The sequence below is a fragment of the Oryzias melastigma genome, linkage group LG11 (assembly GCF_002922805.2).
Source record: "Oryzias melastigma strain HK-1 linkage group LG11, ASM292280v2, whole genome shotgun sequence".
NCBI classification, from domain to species: Eukaryota; Metazoa; Chordata; class Actinopteri; order Beloniformes; family Adrianichthyidae; genus Oryzias; species Oryzias melastigma.
Window position 1 is genome coordinate 3,239,148 of NC_050522.1, and position 19,848 is coordinate 3,258,995.

A 19,848-nucleotide genomic window follows, 5' to 3' on the forward strand; every position below is an offset into this window, starting at 1 on the left:
GACTCGGAATCCCCCCAAAAAAACCTGATCGGGACATTCCTAATTTTTACCTCTTTAATACTTTTTTTTCCTATTTGTTGCACTAAAAGTCATTTGTTTTTGCATCTAGCTCCCTAAAAATATTGGCTGCCTCTGATCTCCACATGTCTATGGTATATCCTGGTGTTGATATTTCCAGGCATTTGGCAGGGATGGCTTTCACCTTTTAAGCTGCCTTTAGTCTCCCAGCAACACGGCTGAGAGTGCTGGTAAAGACAGGTATATATAGACGCTGGCTGCTTTTCTGCCACGGAGCGGAGTCTCAGCCAGAACGCCGTCCACATGTTTTCATCGCTAAGTGTCCAGTTTGGAACAATTAATCAGGAGGAATAAATAGCAGCGAGGTGGGGGGAGGGGGGCAGTGTCACGTCGCGTTCTGCTCGCGGTTCTGCAGGTAGGATGGGCTTGACGATGAGCTCCTTGGGTTTGTTTCGCTGTCAGGCCTTTTTTCTGCACTGGACGGATTCTTCATCTGAGAATCTCAAAGTGAAGCCGAGGGCTGACGTTAGACCTCGCCCCACTCTGCTTGGAGGACACGCTACAACAAGTGCACATGTGAAGAAACAAGAAGAGTAACACTAAGTGTCTGAAATGACCCGCTGATCTTGCACGAGCCCTGCTCGGACTGCTGAGGCGAGGAGGCAGACTGAAGCACACACAGAGATGGCACACGTCCTGCGACAGCCATCTCGGGGGGAGGGGGGGTTGTCTTTGAATCTTTAGGGCCACAAACTGCAATGAAACTGCTGGTGTGAAGATGACAAAGACATTTCTGCAAACAAGTTCCAAATGTGAGGGCGACTTCCAAGAGTCCTGAGATGGGTGTGTGTCTTTGTGTGTCTTTTCCACATGTTTGTGTGGCACCACGTGCACAGGCAGCTAATACTGCTGGGGCTGGTCACAGGTGTGTTTCAGTTAAATCTCTGGGTGTGCACCAGCTAATCCAGGAAAAGCAGGAGTACAGAAAAACTAAAGCACAAGCAGAACACACAAAAACAAAGAAAGACCTGCATTTGAAACAAAAGCTTCATGCTGTGACATTAAGCTCTGCTCCTCCACCAAACTTCTGTTTCACGCAGAAAACCACTGGAGGCTGTGAAACTTCACTCTCTCAATTAATAGGAAAAAGGCTGTATCAGCTGCATGTAATGCTTTCTCAGGTAAGTAGTCAAAGTAATATCAAATGCTGGAGATTTTGAAGATGACTCTATTTTTTTTATTTCCTCCAAATAGAATTTCATAGAAACAGAGCATTTGATGTGTTAGCAGAAATACTAAAGTTGTGTTCAGCATAATAGGATCCAAACAGGTGAACCTCCAGATTTCACTGCCATTTGAATCTGAGACAGAGTTCATGTCTCCTGTCATCACAGCATCATTTTATAATGCTTTACTTTAGGAGCTCGTTATTTAACTTGTATTTAACTAAGTTTAATTTTTTTTCCTTACAGTGAAAAGTTTACATTTTCACTTCAACAAAGAGAACCAAAGAGAAGAGGTTCACCCCAGCAGCTGAAGAACTGACTGAATAAACCAAAACTTTAACACTCCAACTTTTTTTTATTCCTATTGTAAAATCTTTCACCGTATGGTTTTAGTCATTATTATGCAGTTTTTAGCCAAAATCAAAAAGCCTGTCGTTTGTTTAAGACACTTTTTCTGCAGAGCAGCAGGAGCTCATTAGAACTTTGTCTCGGAGTTCCCTTCCTCTCCCTGTCACTGAGAGCTCCGTTTGCACGCTGCACGCACGGTGAAATCCCAACTTGACATTAACTCAAGGTAAAAAAAAAAAATGGCGAGCAATATTGGAGCCATCCAGTCGTGCTCTGGATTTTAAAGGCAGTTCAGACATCATCCTCACTATTTTTTTTTCGTTTTTCTAAACACCAGATATGACCTCACCAATTTTACGAAGTGAAAATCAAATAAATACGAACATTTCCTGAAGTTGATTTATGACTCCACTGTGTTCTGATGGTGAAAATGTGGTTGGTTACTAAAAAAATACATTTAAACACGTTTTTTTGTTCAAAATTGCTCAGCCGCAATGCATTGTGGTCTATATTCGCTAAGCTAGGGAGCACTGATGCATGCTAGTTTTTCGCAAAGACTTCTGGGAAATTTCTAGTGCACTGGATTTTGGAATTAGTATATTCGGACAGCACTAGGAAATTGCAAACGCGCTATATAGTGAGTAGGGGGGAATTCTGACAAACAGGATCATAAAGAAATCTGAAGTCATCTTTAAGGAAAAACTGGACCAACCAGAGCAACAGCTTGAAGAGAAGAAAGCCTTCCTCCAAACGGACTCTGACGCAAACAGGAGTTTTCATAACAGATTTATGTTGATTTAATAATAATAGATTAGATTTATCTGCGCTTTTCCAGACACTCAAAGCGCTTACATTGTATATCCATTATTCATTCACACCTCATTCATACTTGGTGATGTTAAGCTACTATTGTAGCCACAGCTGCCCTGGGGCAGGCTGACAGAGGCGTGGCTGCCAGTACGCGCCTACGGCCCCTCTGACCATCAGCGGGACATACGCATTCACACACCAGTGGAGCCACACTGGAGGCAAGTAGGGTTAAGTGTCTTGCCCAAGGACACAACGACACTTGGCTGGTGGGAGCCGGAATCGAACCGCCTATCCTTCGATCATTGGCCAACCCGCTTTACCACCTGAGCCACTGTCGTTCTTGATTTAAGAGTCTCTGTAGTCCAACGGGTGTCAAAACTACAAAACGCCCATGTTAAAGAGTTTAACATTTATTATTATTATTTTGGTAAAAAATAGTGAGGGTTTGTCTTCCTCTTCTAATGTATGTTTTTGTGTCTCTTGTAAATGTGCATGTTCTGTTATATTCTTCTATTTCATTTATTGTAACTTTCCACAATCCCTCTTTTAAGTCTAAGCTAGTTTTTTTAACGGCAGTTTTATTTTATTTTATTTTAATGGGGGGAGGGGGGCTGACTTGAAAGATTACTTTAGTTACAGCACAGCTATATCTTTCTCAAGATCAAGCAATAGTGTTGTCCAAAGTTACCCCCTCCCCTCCCAAAAAACATAAAAAAGAAAAAAGTACAGACAACTGTAAAAGAAACAGAAAAAATTATAAAAGTGTAAAAAAAAACAAAAAAAAAAAAAACCAGAAACTTAAATTGTTTAAAGTAATAAATACATTTAAAAATTTAAAAAAAAAGAAAACACACAAGAAAAAATTCTCAAAACCTAAAAAAAAATAAAAATTGGAATGTCAAAAATCTGACAGCCGCCACCTTAACACGGTGCAGGGGTTTGCTTCCCCAAGTGCGGTTGACGGTCCTGCAGACAGCCAGGCCTAAGTGACGGGCTGACCAAGAACGCCTCACAATGTCAGCAAATGATTCACTTTTGTTTTCTCAAAGTGTCATAAACAGACTTCCATCAAGACACAGAACTACTGGTTGAGTTTGTGACAGACCCAGGAGTGGAGCCCCATTAGTGACAGACCACAACCATGACTAGAACCTAGTGACCTCTGACCTCAGACACGGTTCAGCAAACGCCACGCAGCTGCAGGCCGGTTACCAGATGTGAGGGTACTAAGGTTCAGAGACAAACCAATCACAACCGACTCCACCACTTTGACGTGAATGCAGGTGACTCCACGGACACCAAGACACTGCTATGAATGTTTCACAGTTTGAGCTGCAGCAGATTGTCTTGACCATGTCCACACGTGTGCGCTGCTTCAGGAGTGAAAGAGCTCTCTGTATCAGACTGGGATGTTCATGTTCTTGTAGCTTCTTATCTCCTCTGAAGTGTGTTTCTACAGTTTCTCCTGGCAGCATGGAGTTTAATTATCTTGAACAAACGGCTGCTGTTGACTCAGACCTGCTTGTTTCTTTATCTCTGTAGCATTTTCATTTCACACAAAGATAATTTTACTTTCAGCAGCCAAAGTTGTGACTGGAGAATCAAACAGTTTGTTTGTAGAAGTTCTCCTTTATCAGTGGCACTGTGGTGAGTTTGTTTACCGAGCTGTGCCTCAGAAAGACACAGATGGAGACTCAAATTTAACCTGAAAATCCTCATTAGCTTCAACAGGTTGAGAGTTGACTCGGGTACGTCCACAGTGAGAGGATGGAGCTTCTGAGCATGAGTGCAGCACGCTGTCCTGGGACTGTCCCGTTCTCTGCCATCTGTCATCAGGTTCAGATTCACTCTAAAATTCCTGACTGTGATTCCAGGTTTGGGTTTTTTTTGGGTCTTTTTTTAATCTTATTTTAATCAGAAATTGCTAAGACATTAAATATTTTGACTGGATTTGATTTTTGTCATGAAAGAAGCAAAAAAGGCTTGAATTACATCTGATTTGATGTAATGATGTACAGGAATTGTTACAGGTAAAACATTCCAGGGCAAAAGATGCTTGTCTTCCCAGAAACATTTTGAAATAGTTTTGTAAAATGGGCAGCTGGATGAAGGATCTCCTGTTCTGAACCAGCTCCTTCAACCCCCCCTCGTGTGGTGTAAGTAAAACACTTAAGTAAAACACATAATAATAAAATGTCTTTTACTGATAGCCAGTTCAGCAGTTTCACAGCAGAAAAATCACACAGAGAATGCATGAAGCAGATAAAAACCACAAAACTTTGTTTTGTCTGTGTTTGGTCACATGAAGAATTTTTATCATATTAATGAGTCAAACTTCTTGTTAAATAAATGAGTGCTGTCCTGTTTTTTTCACAGAGCCAATATCTGTCTATCTGGGTGTTGTAAGCTCACAACTACAGTCATCTAACCCGCTTTTTGATTTATAAAGTGATAGTAATAATTCATCCAACCATTAACCCTTTAACACCTGAGGCGTCGCCGGTGACGCTTAAACACAAAATCTTTAACGTTGAGCCGCTTTTCTCCTGCAGAATCTGCTGGAATGCTCGTGTTAAGTTACAGTAAATTAAAGAGCATAAACACTGGAGCTCTGGTGTTAAAGGGTTAATAAAGCTGAGACTCCTCCAGTCGTGGTTCCTGTGATTTCACCGTAAAATGAGCAATATAATCAATAGCTGTTATTGAACCAAATCCTCCTCATTTAAAGGTAAAATGCTCTGCTGTGCTTTTGTCATTTTAGATGTTCTATTAACTAAAATGTGTTGTAAATTAGTAATTACTTTTACATAATCTGGAATAGATTACAGAAACTTTCAGAAATGTAAAAAATGTTTTTTCCTGCTTAGTTTTTCACTTTTTCCAGATACTTATTTGTATCAAAATCTTTTAATTTTCATACTTTTTGATGATTTTTTTTTACTTTTTGTTTTCACGTGAGTAGCAGGTCAGTAGCATGTGTTCTTCACAACTGAATCTGTCTGAAGACGACCAGAAAGAAGAGCTAAAGTAGACATTTGCGCCACTATGTCTTCAAGAAGCAACGATTTTTGAAATGTGATGAAAGCTCAGCGTCTGACACGGCTGCACTGAACCGGTATGAAATCCAAAGGATTTTCCAAAGTCACAAGGAGCCCAGACGTGGAGCGAAGCTGCAACACGAGCAACATCAAAGAGCGCGGTGTTTGGAAACGTGCGTAAAGTGATCCTCAGGTGGAGTCGTGACGTCAGGGCGCGCGCTGTCCCTTCAGCACCACGCGCCGTTGAGCTCACGCACAGCTGCAGCTCTGCGTGTTTTCCACGCAGGTGTGTGATTTCTACACGAACTGACTCTCGCCTGAATTCCACGCGCTGTCACGCGGCTGCGCCCTGGCAGCTGCACGCAGCTGCAACGTGTTGCTGAAAACTTTACGTAAGGGCTCGAACCCCCAGCGATTCTCTGCTCTGCGTGGGGCAGGCGGTCGTCACCAAAGTGTTGCGCGGCAGATTTTTTTTTGCAGACTCACCTATGGTGGTGATAACCGTGATGGCAAAGTAAAAGGAGCCCGCGAATTTCCACTGCACCCCGGCTCTGTGGGGCTCGGCCTCCATGATGATGCTCTCCAGTTTGCGGTAATCATCCTCACTGATGTTATATTTCCCCTGAAGACGCCTCTCCTCCGCCTCCAGCTGCTCCTTCTCCCGCATCTCAAAGTCGGACTCCAGGGCGTCAAAGACGGCGGCCCCCACCAGCAGGTACGTGAACGTGCAGACGATCAGGGACAAGGTCCGCACATTCTGTCTCTTCATGGCCAACAGGAACCGACGACCAAGGGGCTCATGTCCCCTCGGGTTCCCAGGAAAGGCGCAGCAGGGGTGGAGGAAGCCGTGCGGGCAGCGCCTGGAGGCGGCGGTGGCGCAGAAAGGCGCGCTCTGGGGAGCGCGGACGCCGGGTTCAGCGCACCTGTTCCCCGCCTTGTAGTGATCCCGGGGACAGATGCCCGGATCCTGCTCCTGGTTCGCCGAGAGGCACAGAAGACTGCTCGATCGTCTGGACCAGGAGCCCTGCAGCCGAGAGACCCTGCGCAAGACCTGCCCAAACCAAGTCCTCCCTGTGCGCAGTGCCATCAACAAGCTGCTGCCAAGATCGGCGGCCGGTCTCTTCTCTCCTCAAAGCTTGGAAAGTGAGCAAGTGGCGCTGGGAGATATGTGTCCTCCTCTGCCTGCTGTCCCCGAGGCTCCTCTCTAACTTTAAGAAGCGGTTTCAAATGTCCTGGACCTGAGCATCCTCCCGCAGCTCTGAAGTTTCAGCGCAACAGCAACCTGTTCACCGCAGCCCCACCGGCACGAAGGCTGTTCACAGGAGCCATTCTGCGCCTAAAGCGAGGAGAAAACCACCTCCACTGCCCGTGAAATCCACCAGTCTTCCTCACGAACAAGCATCCTGGAGACAAATGCGCCCACGAGGAGGGGGGGGTCACGGGGTGGAGGAGAGGCTCTGAAGTGACGAAAAGAGGCTTTTTCGCGCGTCTTTCTCTCTTGATTCCGGAATCAGAACTAAAAATACTTCAATATCAAATGTGGTCCACAACAGGTGCCTGCACAAACAAGTTTCCCGTGGGAGCTGAGGCTGCGTGGAGGCTGTGGATGGAGGCAGACGGAGCGTGCGCGCACAGTCCGCACAGGCAGTCCGGCTTCGTTTCAGAGCTCCTCATCCACGTTGATCACTTTGATTCTTTAGAAAAAGATCAGCCCTCTTTTTCCCCTTCTGGGACTCTTTAATTATTCCCGCGTGGTACCTGACTGTTTCCCTTTTCAGGCTCTACGAACTCCAGACTCCATGCTGGGGGCGGGGGGCTCTCCTCCCGCTGTCAGCGCGTCACGACTCCGCGGAGCTCCGGCATGAGTTTACCTGCTCCTGGAAGCCTTCCTCCCCACGCAGCGGGACTGCGCCCCTCCCCAAACTCCCACTATGACCACCCCTCCACCCCTCACAGACCTCCGGAGCGCTGTCCGTGGTGCTGAAGAGACGCAGAGAAGCTTCACCCGGATATTAAAAAGCTTTAACAAATGAAAGCTAAAAAGATTTTTATGAAAAAATATTTTTGGCTCCATGAAGAACTTTACCAGAAGTGTTGCTCATGTTCAGCTGTTTATCAGCTTTGGAAAACTATCATAACCTTTATGTAATTCAAGTGAATTAAAAAAGGTAAAATTGTTTTTACATTTGTAATTCTCCAAATAATAATATTTTTACTTTCCTATCTCTCACAAATGTTTATTAAGAATATAAGTATGTCTAAATTAAAAACAAAATCTTAACATTTATAAAAATAAATAAATAAAAGTTACATTTTGAATGCAGATTTTTTCAAATACAGAAATTTGTGATTTATCAATTTTTCATGCTAACTTAACTTTGATGAAAAAGGTTCTTTGGGTGTTTTTATGTAGATGCTACACAGTCTCCCTCCTCCGCTCCATTGCAGTCTAATAGATCCATGAACGTCTGTGTTTTCCTCGTCTGAGCTGGAATCTGGATCAGAACTGGACGAGCTCGGACACTGCTCAACATTTTTGCTGCTCCTCTAATGTTAGGTTGGCATTTGTGAGTCAGCGGGAGAGTGTAAACAAAGGGATGATGGGAATCCTTGCCCTGAACTCAGAGCTCAATTTCTCCTGCTGCTCTGGAGAAACTATGTCCTAGAAAACAACACTTTTTTTTGGCTAAAAACAGCCATTTCAAAACCGCAAGAAACAATTTGAAAATAGACCAAAACATGTTTAGAGTAGGACTTAAATAACTATAGTATGTTCTCTAACATAGCGGCTGGGTGGCTCAGTGTGCTAAGTGAAGGGCTGACATGTAGGAGCCCTGGGTTCGATTCCCAGGGTTGTCCACTGATCCCCACCCAGATTGGGTCCTTAGACAAGACCCTTGATGCTGCTGCCTAACTGGGTCCCTGTGCCCCTCAAGTACAGGGTTGTGTCAGGAAGGGCATCCGGGGTAAAAACTCTGACAAATCACTGATGGGAAACAGTGGGTGTTGTTACGCTGTGGAGACCCCGAAAGGGATAAGCTGAAAGTGAACTACAAAGGGCTGCACGGTGGCGCAGTGGTTAGCGCTCTTGCCTCACAGCGAGAAGGCCCCGGTTCGAATCCCAGCTGGGACCTTTCTGTGTGGAGTTTGCATGTTCTCCCCGTGCATGCGTGGGTTTTCACCGGGGACTCCGGCTTCCTCCCACCGTCCAAAAACATGCTTCATAGGTTAATTGGTGACTCTAAATTGTCCCTAGGTGTGAATGTGGGAGTGAATGGGTGTGATTGAGGCCCTGCGACAGACTGGAGACCTGTACAGGGTGTACCCCGCCTTCGCCCTTCAGTAGCCGGGATAGGCTCCGGCACCCCCGCGACCCCGAAAGGGAAGAAGCGGCCAGGAAGATGGATGGATGTTCTCTGACTTCTGGACGCCTGGATTTTTTTGGATTTCTGTTCTGCTTTAAGATGAAACAGGAATTCCAGGATTTCTGACTAAAAAGTCTCAAAAGGCTAAATCCTGCTGCAGCTGCATGATGGTTTGAAGCATCGAGTTCTGACTTGCTTGACGTCTGAACACGTTAGAGCAGGAGTGTCAGACTCAATCATACAGGGGACCAAAATCCAAACACACCTTAGCTCACGAGTTGAACAGGATAACAAACTAACACTTTAAAAAAACGAACATTTTAAAACTTAAAAAAACACAACTTTTTTAACATAATTATGAATAATAAAAATGCAGGAATATTATTTCAGAATAAATCAATTTAAACCTTAAATAACTTTCAATATTTTACTCTCCATAAAAATATATTTTGTCAAAATTATACAAGTTAGAAATAAGAGCAAGATAACATCGGGTCATTAATAACAATAAAGTAAAATGATCTGGAGGGCCGGATCCGGCCCCAGGGCCTTGACTTTCACACATGCATTTGAGATTCATACACGAGGGTTGAGTGGCTCTCTGACGTGCTCCCCAAGAAACAAACAAACTGCTCACCTGTCAGCTGAGTCCAGATCCGGCTGAGGCGCACACGCCGATGCTCCCATCAGGAGTTGTGATGATGGAGATCATCCGTCCTCATGGAAGCTGTCCGCAGATCTGCAGAGCATCTATGAGCAGCAGGAGAACCAACACTTTTCTCTGTCGTTTCCTCGTCCGCTTCAGATGATTTAATAAAGTTTCTCCAGATGAATGGATGACTTTAACTGATAAAAGAAACATTCTGAAAACATGATTATAGTAAATGAAAACTAACAACATAACTTTACTGTTGATTTCAATAAGTATAGGTTAATCAAATATGGATCAAATATTGTAATTAAATGATTCATTTCCATTTATATAAAAAATGTTGCCAGTGTTTTTTCTGTCAGTGTGATGTTACATTAAGTGAAGTCCTGGATTTATCTGTATGTTGGGAATCAGTGGGAGACAGGAGACTGTAAATAAATCCTGCTCTTCACACATGAGAACTGTAATTCTGCTCAAAGTCTCCTGGGATCAAATGAAAATCGGTCACATTTGAGTCATTGTGAAGCTTTAGCTGTGATATTAGTTCATTAATTATTTAAACACATTTGTTTTCATTTTCCTGCTTCTCTCCGTTGTAAATTGAGCAGATAATCAAAGCTCAATCATTTCAAACTTTCCCAGATTATTAACTCCCCACCACCATGCTTTGAGCCGTGGTGGATTCTGTCACCCAGATGTGGATTGGTGTCTTCAGCTCATGGGGTTTCAGGAATGTCTGAGCAGTGATGATTTTTGTTTTTTTTTAGAAAACTTTTTCTCTCAACAATTCTTTCACACAAACAGCAGATTTTTTTCCTACTACGTTGTTCAAAGGAAGTCTGAACTTCTGGAATATGAGATGCAACCTATAGTTTTCTTCTTGTAGTTTTAGCATCATGAGGTCTGACTTTGATTGTGACGGGGGTCCTCTGCTCCCAGGGGGGTAATTCATGCCTTTACACAGACAAAATCTTTTTTTCTAACTGAATTTTTTTTTTCTAATTTTATAAACAAAAAACAAAATGCCTCCACATGATAGTGTCAAACATGAAAATCTGGATTTTCTGTCTTTTAGACTGTTTTGTTCTTTCACTAATAAAACCTGGACAGACTAAACAGTATTTATCCATTGGCAACCATTTTCATGCAAACAGTTTGTCCAAAATTCACAACATAAAACAGCAAGAAGAACAAGAGGTCAACGCCCTCATGACACCTGAGTCTCTACGTTTGTGTTGAGTGGAGACAGTCACATCCACGTCACTCATTCACACAGACATATGCAGGATGTGTGTGCAGGGTTTTGTGTGGGTGTGCGTGTGTGTGTGCGCGTGGGGGGGGTTGTATGCAGAAGGATCAGTTTCAGTCAGAAAGACTTCTGCAGAGATAAACGTGAACATTCTGACATGAAACAGTCAGATATTCCTGCGATCACAAACTCCTGTCTGCAGGTCAGCGCCTGTGTGTGTTGCTGCCATGGCAGCGCTGTGGCGGTCAGCGTGGGGAAGTGCACTGGCGCGCATGCAGAAGGTGCGTTTCTCAGACTTTTCGGAGCCGCAGGTGTGAAAGAGCTGCAGGTGTCAAAGTGTTTGTCTTTCTTCAGCTCACACCTTAATCCGCTCTGCTCCTCTGCCATCATTTACATATCAAGGTTGCAGGAATATGGGGATGGACGCAACTCACACTCTGCCATGGAAGAGAAGAGAGAGGGATTTGATTGAACTCTGGCTTCTGGAAGATTCATTTGCATTTATATTTTCATGCAGACAAACGTGACTGTCCTCAGCAGAGCTCTGGGCTTTTCTTCACTTCTAAATCGAAACGGCTCTTGTTTGCTCTCAAGAAGACTGATTTTCTTCAATTTTGGAACTAATACTGGGCAGCGAATGCATCAGCACAGATTGATGGATGATTGTTAAGCTGATTAGAATCTGGATGATGGAAATGCTGCAAGGTAATGAAGCTTGGTGGCTAATGATAAAGTGTTGATATCTGATAAGAAAGCTGATCAGAGTCTCAGGGAGAGTCAGTTTACTGTTGGGAACAGCGTGGAACATTTCAGGAGAGATGAATATTTCATGAGATCAGGGATTAGTGGAGGTTCCTGGTGTTTACATGGATGTTTTCTAACTGCTATCAGGGCTGCCATGTTGTGGAGATAGAGCACTCCACCTTCGGTCAGAAGATCGCAGGTTCCCGCCTCCCCCCATGTACAGAAGTGTCCTTGAGTGAAACACTGACCCCCACATTGCTGCTGACGGTGAGGGGTTGGTGCCAGTGTGTGCTGGTGAATGAGACTGTGACTCTAAAGCACTTTGAGCCTTGAAGCAAGCTAGAAACCGACCGAAACTCATTCCAAAAAGCTCCGTAGAAATGGCAGCACACAAAGCACTGGGAAATTCTGACAGAGTCCAGATCAGATGATCATTTTGAAAAAGATCTGTCCTCTTCTTCGCCTGAAGGGACTGGATAAATATTCACACGTGGCATCAAATTGTTTCCCTTTTTCAGGCTCCACGCACACCGGACTCCATGCAGGACTCCGTGGAGCTCCGGCATGAGTTTACCTGCTCCTGGAAACCCACGATGACCACTCCTCCTGCTCACCTCATGGACCGCCAACAGCTGGAGGCTCTCTATGGAGCGCTGTAGAGAAGAGACTCAGGGAAGCTTTATCCTGATTTAAAAATATAGATTCAACGATTAAATCTAAGAGGTGAATCGTTTTTTATGAATAATTTAGGGCAGATGGTCAGAGATCCTCCTCATGTTCAGAATGCATCTGTAGACAGACCTGAAAACTGCAGCTGGGAAGCGACGCCTTCAAACCTGAACAACCCGGAACTATTCACAGAAGAAGACTGGACCGTAACTCCAGTAAAGAGATGTTTGAGATGTCTTCATTATGACAGGAAGCAGGAGTTTCTCTGTCTGAAGGTTCGACCACATGAAAAGTTCAATATTTTCTAGTCTATTTCTGACAGAATGCTCTCCAGGTTGACTTTTCTTCTTTGTGTTTTGATGCAGCTTGATGGTCCAGTGGAAGAGTGTCCGCCCTGAGATTGGGTAGGTTCTGGTAGTCAGGTCATCCTAAAGACTTGATGCCAAACGGCTTGATGCTCAGCATTGAGTGGTTGCATTAGGGGCGTTGAATGGTCCCTCCCTGTTGTATATACTGTATCTTTATCCCCCTTTTTTTTTTTTACGGATGCATATATATATATATATATATATGTATATATTTATCTTTTTATCTTATATTCTTTTTATCTTTTTTGCATAGGAGCACAGGTCACTGGAACCAAATTCATTGTATATATCCTGTACTTGGCCAATAAAGATGATTCTGATTTTCATGCGACAGTAGTGTCTGCAGCCCCCCACTACCCACAGGAGGTCAAACGCAGAGAACAAATTTGGCAAAACCAAATGTGTGACAACTGATGGGGCTTTAACTTCCACGGTGAACTGTTTTCTGACAGAACTGAAACAGTTTGCTACGCTGAAGTCTCTACACAGCAGAGCAGTCACTGTTCCGTTAGGGGCCACAGACATGACCTTTTTCCCTCCCTCCACATTTTCGCATATCAGAATATTCTTCATACAAACAGTAGTTTGTGTACATTTATCTCTGGAAGAGCCTCACTGCTGATGCTGTAAGTAAATTCTAATGGAGCTCATCTTCTGGAAATAAATAGCAGATAGAAACAGTCACATCCTCGCCATGTTGTTCTGCATGTTGCATTGGAAAAATGATCAGCCAACAAAGAGTAAAATAGTTTTAAGATGTATGAGACATTGTAAATGACTGTTCATGTCCAGATATTTCAGGAGAGTTTGTCTAAGCGTTTGCAGAGAGAGGTCTGTGCTCCTTAATCATCTCGGAGATGAAGAGGGATCTCTGAAAACGTTCAGCTCCAATCTGAAGAGAACACTGAAAAAGTTCAGACTCTTTTCAATTTTCCACCCAAACAAAACATGTGGATTGATCCGTCATCGTCTGCTTCAGTGTGACGTGTCGGTGGGGGTGTTCACACACAGCAGCTACCTTCATGTTTGAACATAAACCTGAGATTAACAATGATGTCATGAAAAAGCAAATGTCATCTTCCAAACTTCATTTATTTAATTCTTACAAAACTTTATGTTTTAAATCTACAAGATGGTTTCTGCAAATCCAGTTCACTCACTCACCTGCTTGGCCCCACCCCCTTCCAGAGGGCTCCTGATTCCTATGGTCCATGTGGAGGCCTGAGTGGGCGGAGCCTCTTAGTCAGCTGCACCCCTTCCCTCAGTGGTCCACCATTCTCCTTCAGCTCTGTGGTGTTTAGGGTTTGAATCCCACACATGTGAACTGTTTGCTGTTTACTTTATTGTTCATGTGTAAACTGATGATTACAGATGGAGCCCCACCGTCACACCACGGTGTTTCTGCACTCTAACTGATCAACAGCACCACCTAAAGAACATCTTTGGTGGGGAAGTAAACTTAAAAGTGACTGTAGTTTTCCCAGCGTTAAACCTTTAAGTTAAGCATCCAACAACAAGCTAACGGTGCGCGGTAAAAAGTAAACCTTTGAGCGTGAAGGTAACAGGTAAAGTTTGGAGCATGTCTTCATGGAGCAGATCCCCCTCAGACACACATGGGAGGGTTGCAGTGCTCAAACATACAGAGAAGATTCAGCAAACACAAGCTTGCATGTTAGCTTAGCCATCCTCCTCTTTCAGCATTGAGAATGTGGTTTGTTGATTGTTTAATGATGAAGTTGCCTGTGCTTTACTTTAGCTGCAGAAACGTCATCAGTCATATTTACATTCATGTGAACGGTCTGTCATTAGAACTTGTGACCATGTGACCCGGGGCTCTAGGCCCCCGCCTGCAGGGGAGTGTCCAAGGCTCTGATGTGCACACTGGGCAGAGTAAACCAGGCTAAAGGCAGCCCTCGGCGGGAGCTGTCGTCCTGGAAGCGGATGTTCAGGTAGAAGTCTCCGGTGTAAAGAAATAGCAGAGCTCCTTCACACACACAGCTGTCTTTGGCCTTCACCTGGAGACAGAAGACAGACAGAAGAGCTGTTCTTTATGAAACCAGAACCATGACAAAGACTGGAGGTTCCCTCAAAGCCCCATGAATGATGGCATCTGAACCTAGACTCATTTTTAACAAAACTTTCAATTCATCTCTAAAGAAATCAAAGACATAAAAAGCTTTTTCACAATAAATGTCAATGCTGTACAATGTTACATCTACATATATTGCAGTTCACCTTTCAGGCTCACTGTTTTCAGATTTTATTCTGTGCAATTTCCATGTTTTTTTTTACAGTGCACTGTTTGCTGTGTCCTGATTGGATGTTGACCCTGTCAATCAATCTCCTCTGAGCAATGTCTTCTGTAAGGACATGAATCTTTAATCACGATCAGATCTTTGAGGCGCTGACTGACCGTGTCGATGTAGAAAATATTGGAGCCGATGAAGGTGACGGCTTCATCCATGTCGTAGTTCTGCACTCCGTTCTGGTAGTCCTGAAATGGCACCACCGTCAGCGCCAGCGGGCCCACCGAGTTCTTGCTCAGGTTGGTCAGTTTCACCTCCAGGGTCACGGCGTCGCCCACAGTGCATTCAGCAACGACGTCAGAGTCACACGGTTTTCCGCTCAGCAGCACATCTGGACACAGAACCAAGAAATAACATTGAGACAAAGGGCTGGGAAACTCCAAACGGAGCCTGCTGGGAGGAAGAAGGAGATGGGTGAGGAGGCGGGGCTTTCACCTCCATGTGGCCACACCACAGCTGTCAGTATTTTCAGTCATGCTCGAGTGTTTCCATTTTGTCAAACTCAGTTTTGTCAAAGGCTTTCAGACAAAAACACAGACTGAAAAAAAAAACGTCAGGAGCTGAAAGATGAGGTGGAAAAATAAGCAGTTTGTGAAAACTTGGACCTTCATGAAGAGCTGAACAGATTCAACCTGAGTGAGCAAGTTCTGCTCATGCTCAAATACAATTCATAGAAGGCTTTGTCAGTGTTTACACCTGCATGGACATGTGCTCTGCACAATCTGGAATGTGAACACAAACATGTGACTAATTCAGGAGCCAGTTGCTGTCTGCTCCAGTCTCAGATCTCCTGTGAATCTGAACACAAACCCCACTGCAAAGGCAGCTTTTGGTTGCACTTCTGTCTTCATCCAGTGCTGCTGTTCAGAGCACACAGTCAATAATGGATCCATGTCTTCAGATAAGTGCACAGACACATGTATGCCTATCTTGCACAGGCATTTCATGGCTGGCAGCCTACAGTGACCCTTTGGCAAGTGGATATATTTAGATTGTTCAAAGTCCTGTTGCTAGGAGATGTGCAAATCATAAGTAGCCTACATTGGTTCTAAAATTGGAGATAAATTCTTTCACATTAACAGTAAACAAAAGTGGACCAGTAATGAGCTGATGGACTCCACCAGAGATGCTTGCTGAAGCCTCAAACTCCACATTTTGGACAGTAAACACACTCAGGTAACCATCAAACATGAGAACAACATTAGATTCTGGTACCGATGGTCAACCTTCAGCAGCAAAGCCTGGAGAGACCGTGACAGGAACGGATTCTTCACTCCAATCAGGTTTGAAAAGCATGCAGCACGTCCTCATGCTCCTCTAGGAAAACATTAACAGCTCAATGTTTGTTCTTAAACAACAAGAAAATTAATGAGCACTTCTGGTTATAAAGCTTTCACTTCAACAATCTGCTTCAAAACCTGCAAATGTTTAGTTCTTCCTGAAAAGTTAGAGAATACTGACTTGGTCTCAAAATAAAATGTCCATGTGTCCTTTAGTCTTTGTCCAAAAACACATCTTAAGTGTGTAGGGAAACTCTGTTAGAGGGGTTTACTGAAGTTCATGGAGGCGGTGGCATGACTCCACGACTAGATACACTGTCCCCAGACTGCACTCCGTCACCATGGTACCATGCAGGAGGCAGAATGTCCGTTTTGGTGGCGCTTTGATTGGGACAAATAGTTTGTAGATCAACAGTTGAAGTCTTTTACACACTGAATGATGTAGATCAGCCGTATGCAGACACGTCCTGCATCAACTCCAGTTCCAAACAACAGGTGAATCACCTGAGGAGTACAGCGGTGTGCCCTGGACCGGTCTACAGGTACAAACCTTCCTCAGACTCAAAGGTAGGACCCAGTCCAGTTTCTGCTTTGGTGCTCGTGAGCAGGTGCAGCTTGTGCAGTGGCTCACACAACCAGAGTTTCTGGTTTGGTTTTCATGTTCTTCTCAAATACTGCTGCTGGAGTCTGCAGAGGCAGAGCCCTGCGGCAGGCGTCGCCACAGCAACCGAGGGGTGGGGGGTGCACCTGTGATTACACTACAACTCAGAGATTCAACAATCCTCCTTCCCTTCTCCTCTCTGTCACCCTGGAGGACTGAGCCCAGGTGAAGGTAAAGGCGGCGAGGCGATTTGCTGATGTTTACCGGATTACTTCACGTGTCACTGCGAGTTTCAGCTCACGGAGATGTGAAGCAGAAAAAAAGAAATCAGCTGAAAAATCCCAACAGAGGCGTGTTCATGACACGTCACCCGTTCTGGCTTTTGGACAGAAATACTCCAAAACAAAGAGGGCGTTGAGTCTGCTGACTGCATAGCCGCATAGTTCTACTGACAGAGGAGGTGTGAAGCTGAAAGATTTACCACCGTTTCAGTTGCTGCATTTGGCTAAAGCTGCATTCTCCTCAGAAAACAAGACAGAAACAAGTCTTTAAAAATAAACAGCAACAGTTACAGCTGCGCGTGGGGTCACGATTACAACCTGAAAGACTGAGGTGTGCAGCAGAAAGTCTAAAAATAACAGAGCAGCCTCAGTCGTGCCCTGAAGCCATCTGCCCCTTTCAGAAGGATCCTCAGAACAATGGCTCACATCTCAACGGATGGTTGGAGATCCCGTCTGCTTCGGTGAAAACCAGCCAAGAATATGCCTGGATAATGTTCTCCTCACTTTTGGAGCAGAACAAACCGAGTTTGGACCAGGAGGGACTAAATTTGAAGTCCAGGAGAAGATCCGCAGCCTGTCCTGTCACACCATGACGGCTGAGTCACACATAATGGAGCAGAAAAAAGGGAGAATAAAACGTATCAAGTTCATCGATACATTAATGGGTGGTTAGGACAAATATAAGGCTGATCAAGTCTCCTTCTAACAGATTAGAGTCTCACTGTGGGTAGGAGGGTTACACACAAACTCTTCTGTTGTTGGTCACTTGTGTAGACGGTTTGTTTTTTTGGAATGAACGGGACTGAATTAGACCACACTACATTTTTTGAAATGACTTGAACTGATTGTGTTTGTGTCACTTTGGTACTTTTGTGGACAACCTCAGTTGTGAGCTGACATTTATAAATAAACTGAATTCATTTGAAATACATGAATTATGTAAATGCCTTATATGACACCCCCCAGTGGATTTGACCAGTACCAGCAGGTGAGACTGGTACCTGAGCGTGTTTTGTGGGAAGGACATTTGTTTGTTTCACTTTGTCAGACCTGTAACAGAGCAGGGGTCTGTACAGTGCTGGGGAGACTTTGATGACCCCCCCCCCCCCTCTCCTGGCTGGTGTAATAAAAGGCAGTTTGTGCTTGCAGGTTTTACCTGAGAAGGCGTGCCGGTTGCCATGGCGTTCCCCGGCAGCAGGAAACTGCAGGTTCTGTTGAAGCAACAGGTTTTGTTTTGGAGGATCAACAATGGCTCATCTCCACACAGCAGCAGACCAAACCAAACAGCGCTGCTCCCAGCGTACGCTCACTCATTCCAAACATGGCTTTCAGCCGTGTGACTTCTGTGTACTCCAATAACAGACCCCCCCTCCGCTTCATGTTCTGCCTCAGCAGCAATCTGGTGGCTCGCTGTTTCTGCAAACTTTAGCAGGAGGAAGACGCATTTATTCTGTTCTGACCACTGAGAGTGAGCTCTGTGTGATGATTTATGAAGGTCCTACAACTCTTACTTTAAATACTACATGTACTCTCAAAGACTAGCACCTACAGATCCTTTAGGGAAGTGATTGCAGCTCTTGGTCTGCTCATGTGCACTCCATCACATCTGTCACATCATCTGAAGCAGCTGTCAGGGGAACCAGCTGTCTCTGCAGCCTGAACACTGGCTGCAGCATCTACCAAAAAAATTAAATAAAAAATAAGATCTGCATATTCAATCTGCTTTTTTCTGCTGATAATTCTTCTTTTTTTAGATAGAAAAAACTGTAATTCACAAGATAATAAACAAATTCTGCTGTGCTGAGCAACAGATTTGATGCGTTTTAAGACTAAAAAAAACAATAAACGTGAGCTCAGACATTCTGAACCTTTAAGGTGGGGGCGAAACAAAATGTTTTGATCAATAAAATCAAATATTCATACTGAAGGAATCTTTAGAATCATTGGTCATTTTTCTCTGAATTCATCCAAAATGTTTTTAGAACTCTAAACTGAACAAAGGATTGAGTTTGATGGTGTCTTTACAACACAAGGGAGTCAGAGGTGTCACATGATGGGACCCCCCCCCCACGCAGAAGGCTGTAAGATAACAGATCAACTGCACTGCAATAAGACAAACTCTCAGTGTTTTTGAGGAGCTTCTAGTTTAAATATTTTGCTACATTTAACTTAGGTTGTTGTTGTTCACCTTTCAGAATGACCCTGAGTTTTACCCTGGATGCCGTTCCTGACACAACCCTGTACGTTAGCTGGGCTGGGGACCGGCACAGGGAGACCTAGGCCTGATCCGAATTCTTCCCTTCTCCCTCCCATTTAATTTGAAGTGGCAGTTGAAGTCGAAGTCGTGTCCGGATTATTATTTTTTAAATTTCACACTCCAAACAGAGGGGTCCACTGTGGCGAGGGTAAACCACGTTGCACGAAGGAACGCTTTTCTTCCCTTTGGTGCGCTCTGAACCACAGAAGTTTACATTTAAATTAAATTGGGGGCGGCCGTGGTGCAGTGGTAGGGCGGTCGACTCCTGATCAGAAGTGAGCTGGTTCGACTCCGCCTTGCCCGCCTATGTGTTGAAGTGTCCTTGGGCAAGACACTGAACCCCGAATTGCCTCTGGTGGGAGGTTGGCGCCAGTGTTCGGCAGCGGAGCCACCACCAGTGTGTGAATGTGTGTGTGAATGGGTGAATGGGTCTGTGACTGTGAAGCGCTTTGGGCCCTCGAAGGAGGGTAGAAAGCGCTATACAAGTATACGCCATTTACCATTTAGAGCTGTCAGGCGATTAAAATCTTTAATCGCGATTAATCGCATGTCCAGAGTTAACTCGCGATTAATCGCAAACTAATATGTGGCCTTTTTTAAGGAAAAAAATGTGTGCTTCGTGGAATTTAGCAGTTC

At 44.4% G+C, this 19,848-nt stretch overlaps 2 protein-coding genes and 1 long non-coding RNA gene across 6 annotated transcripts in view; 1 reads left to right on the forward strand and 2 right to left on the reverse strand.

Annotated features, from left to right (window-relative positions):
* The window catches only part of kcnk9 (potassium channel, subfamily K, member 9), an 83,015-nt gene extending 75,687 nt beyond the window's left edge, over positions 1-7,328 (reverse strand). The window contains exon 1 of the mRNA XM_024257882.2: positions 5,927-7,328. Within this exon, the coding sequence (XP_024113650.2) occupies positions 5,927-6,527 (601 nt within the window). The 5' untranslated portion in view covers positions 6,528-7,328. The remainder of the gene's footprint in view (positions 1-5,926) is intronic.
* LOC118599360 lies at positions 6,030-13,174 on the forward strand. Its single transcript, XR_004948666.1, has 3 exons — positions 6,030-6,155; positions 11,969-12,394; positions 12,485-13,174. It is a non-coding gene; the product is annotated as an uncharacterized LOC118599360 (long non-coding RNA).
* A 633-nt stretch (positions 13,175-13,807) lies between these two features.
* The window catches only part of trappc9 (trafficking protein particle complex 9), a 192,281-nt gene continuing 186,240 nt past the window's right edge, over positions 13,808-19,848 (reverse strand). For all 4 annotated transcript variants that reach the window (XM_024257959.1, XM_024257960.1, XM_024257956.1 and 1 more), the window contains 2 exons: positions 14,901-15,124; positions 13,808-14,502 (listed from right to left, as the gene is read on the reverse strand). In XM_024257959.1, the coding sequence (XP_024113727.1) occupies positions 14,323-14,502; positions 14,901-15,124 (404 nt within the window). In that variant the 3' untranslated portion in view covers positions 13,808-14,322. The remainder of the gene's footprint in view (positions 14,503-14,900; positions 15,125-19,848) is intronic.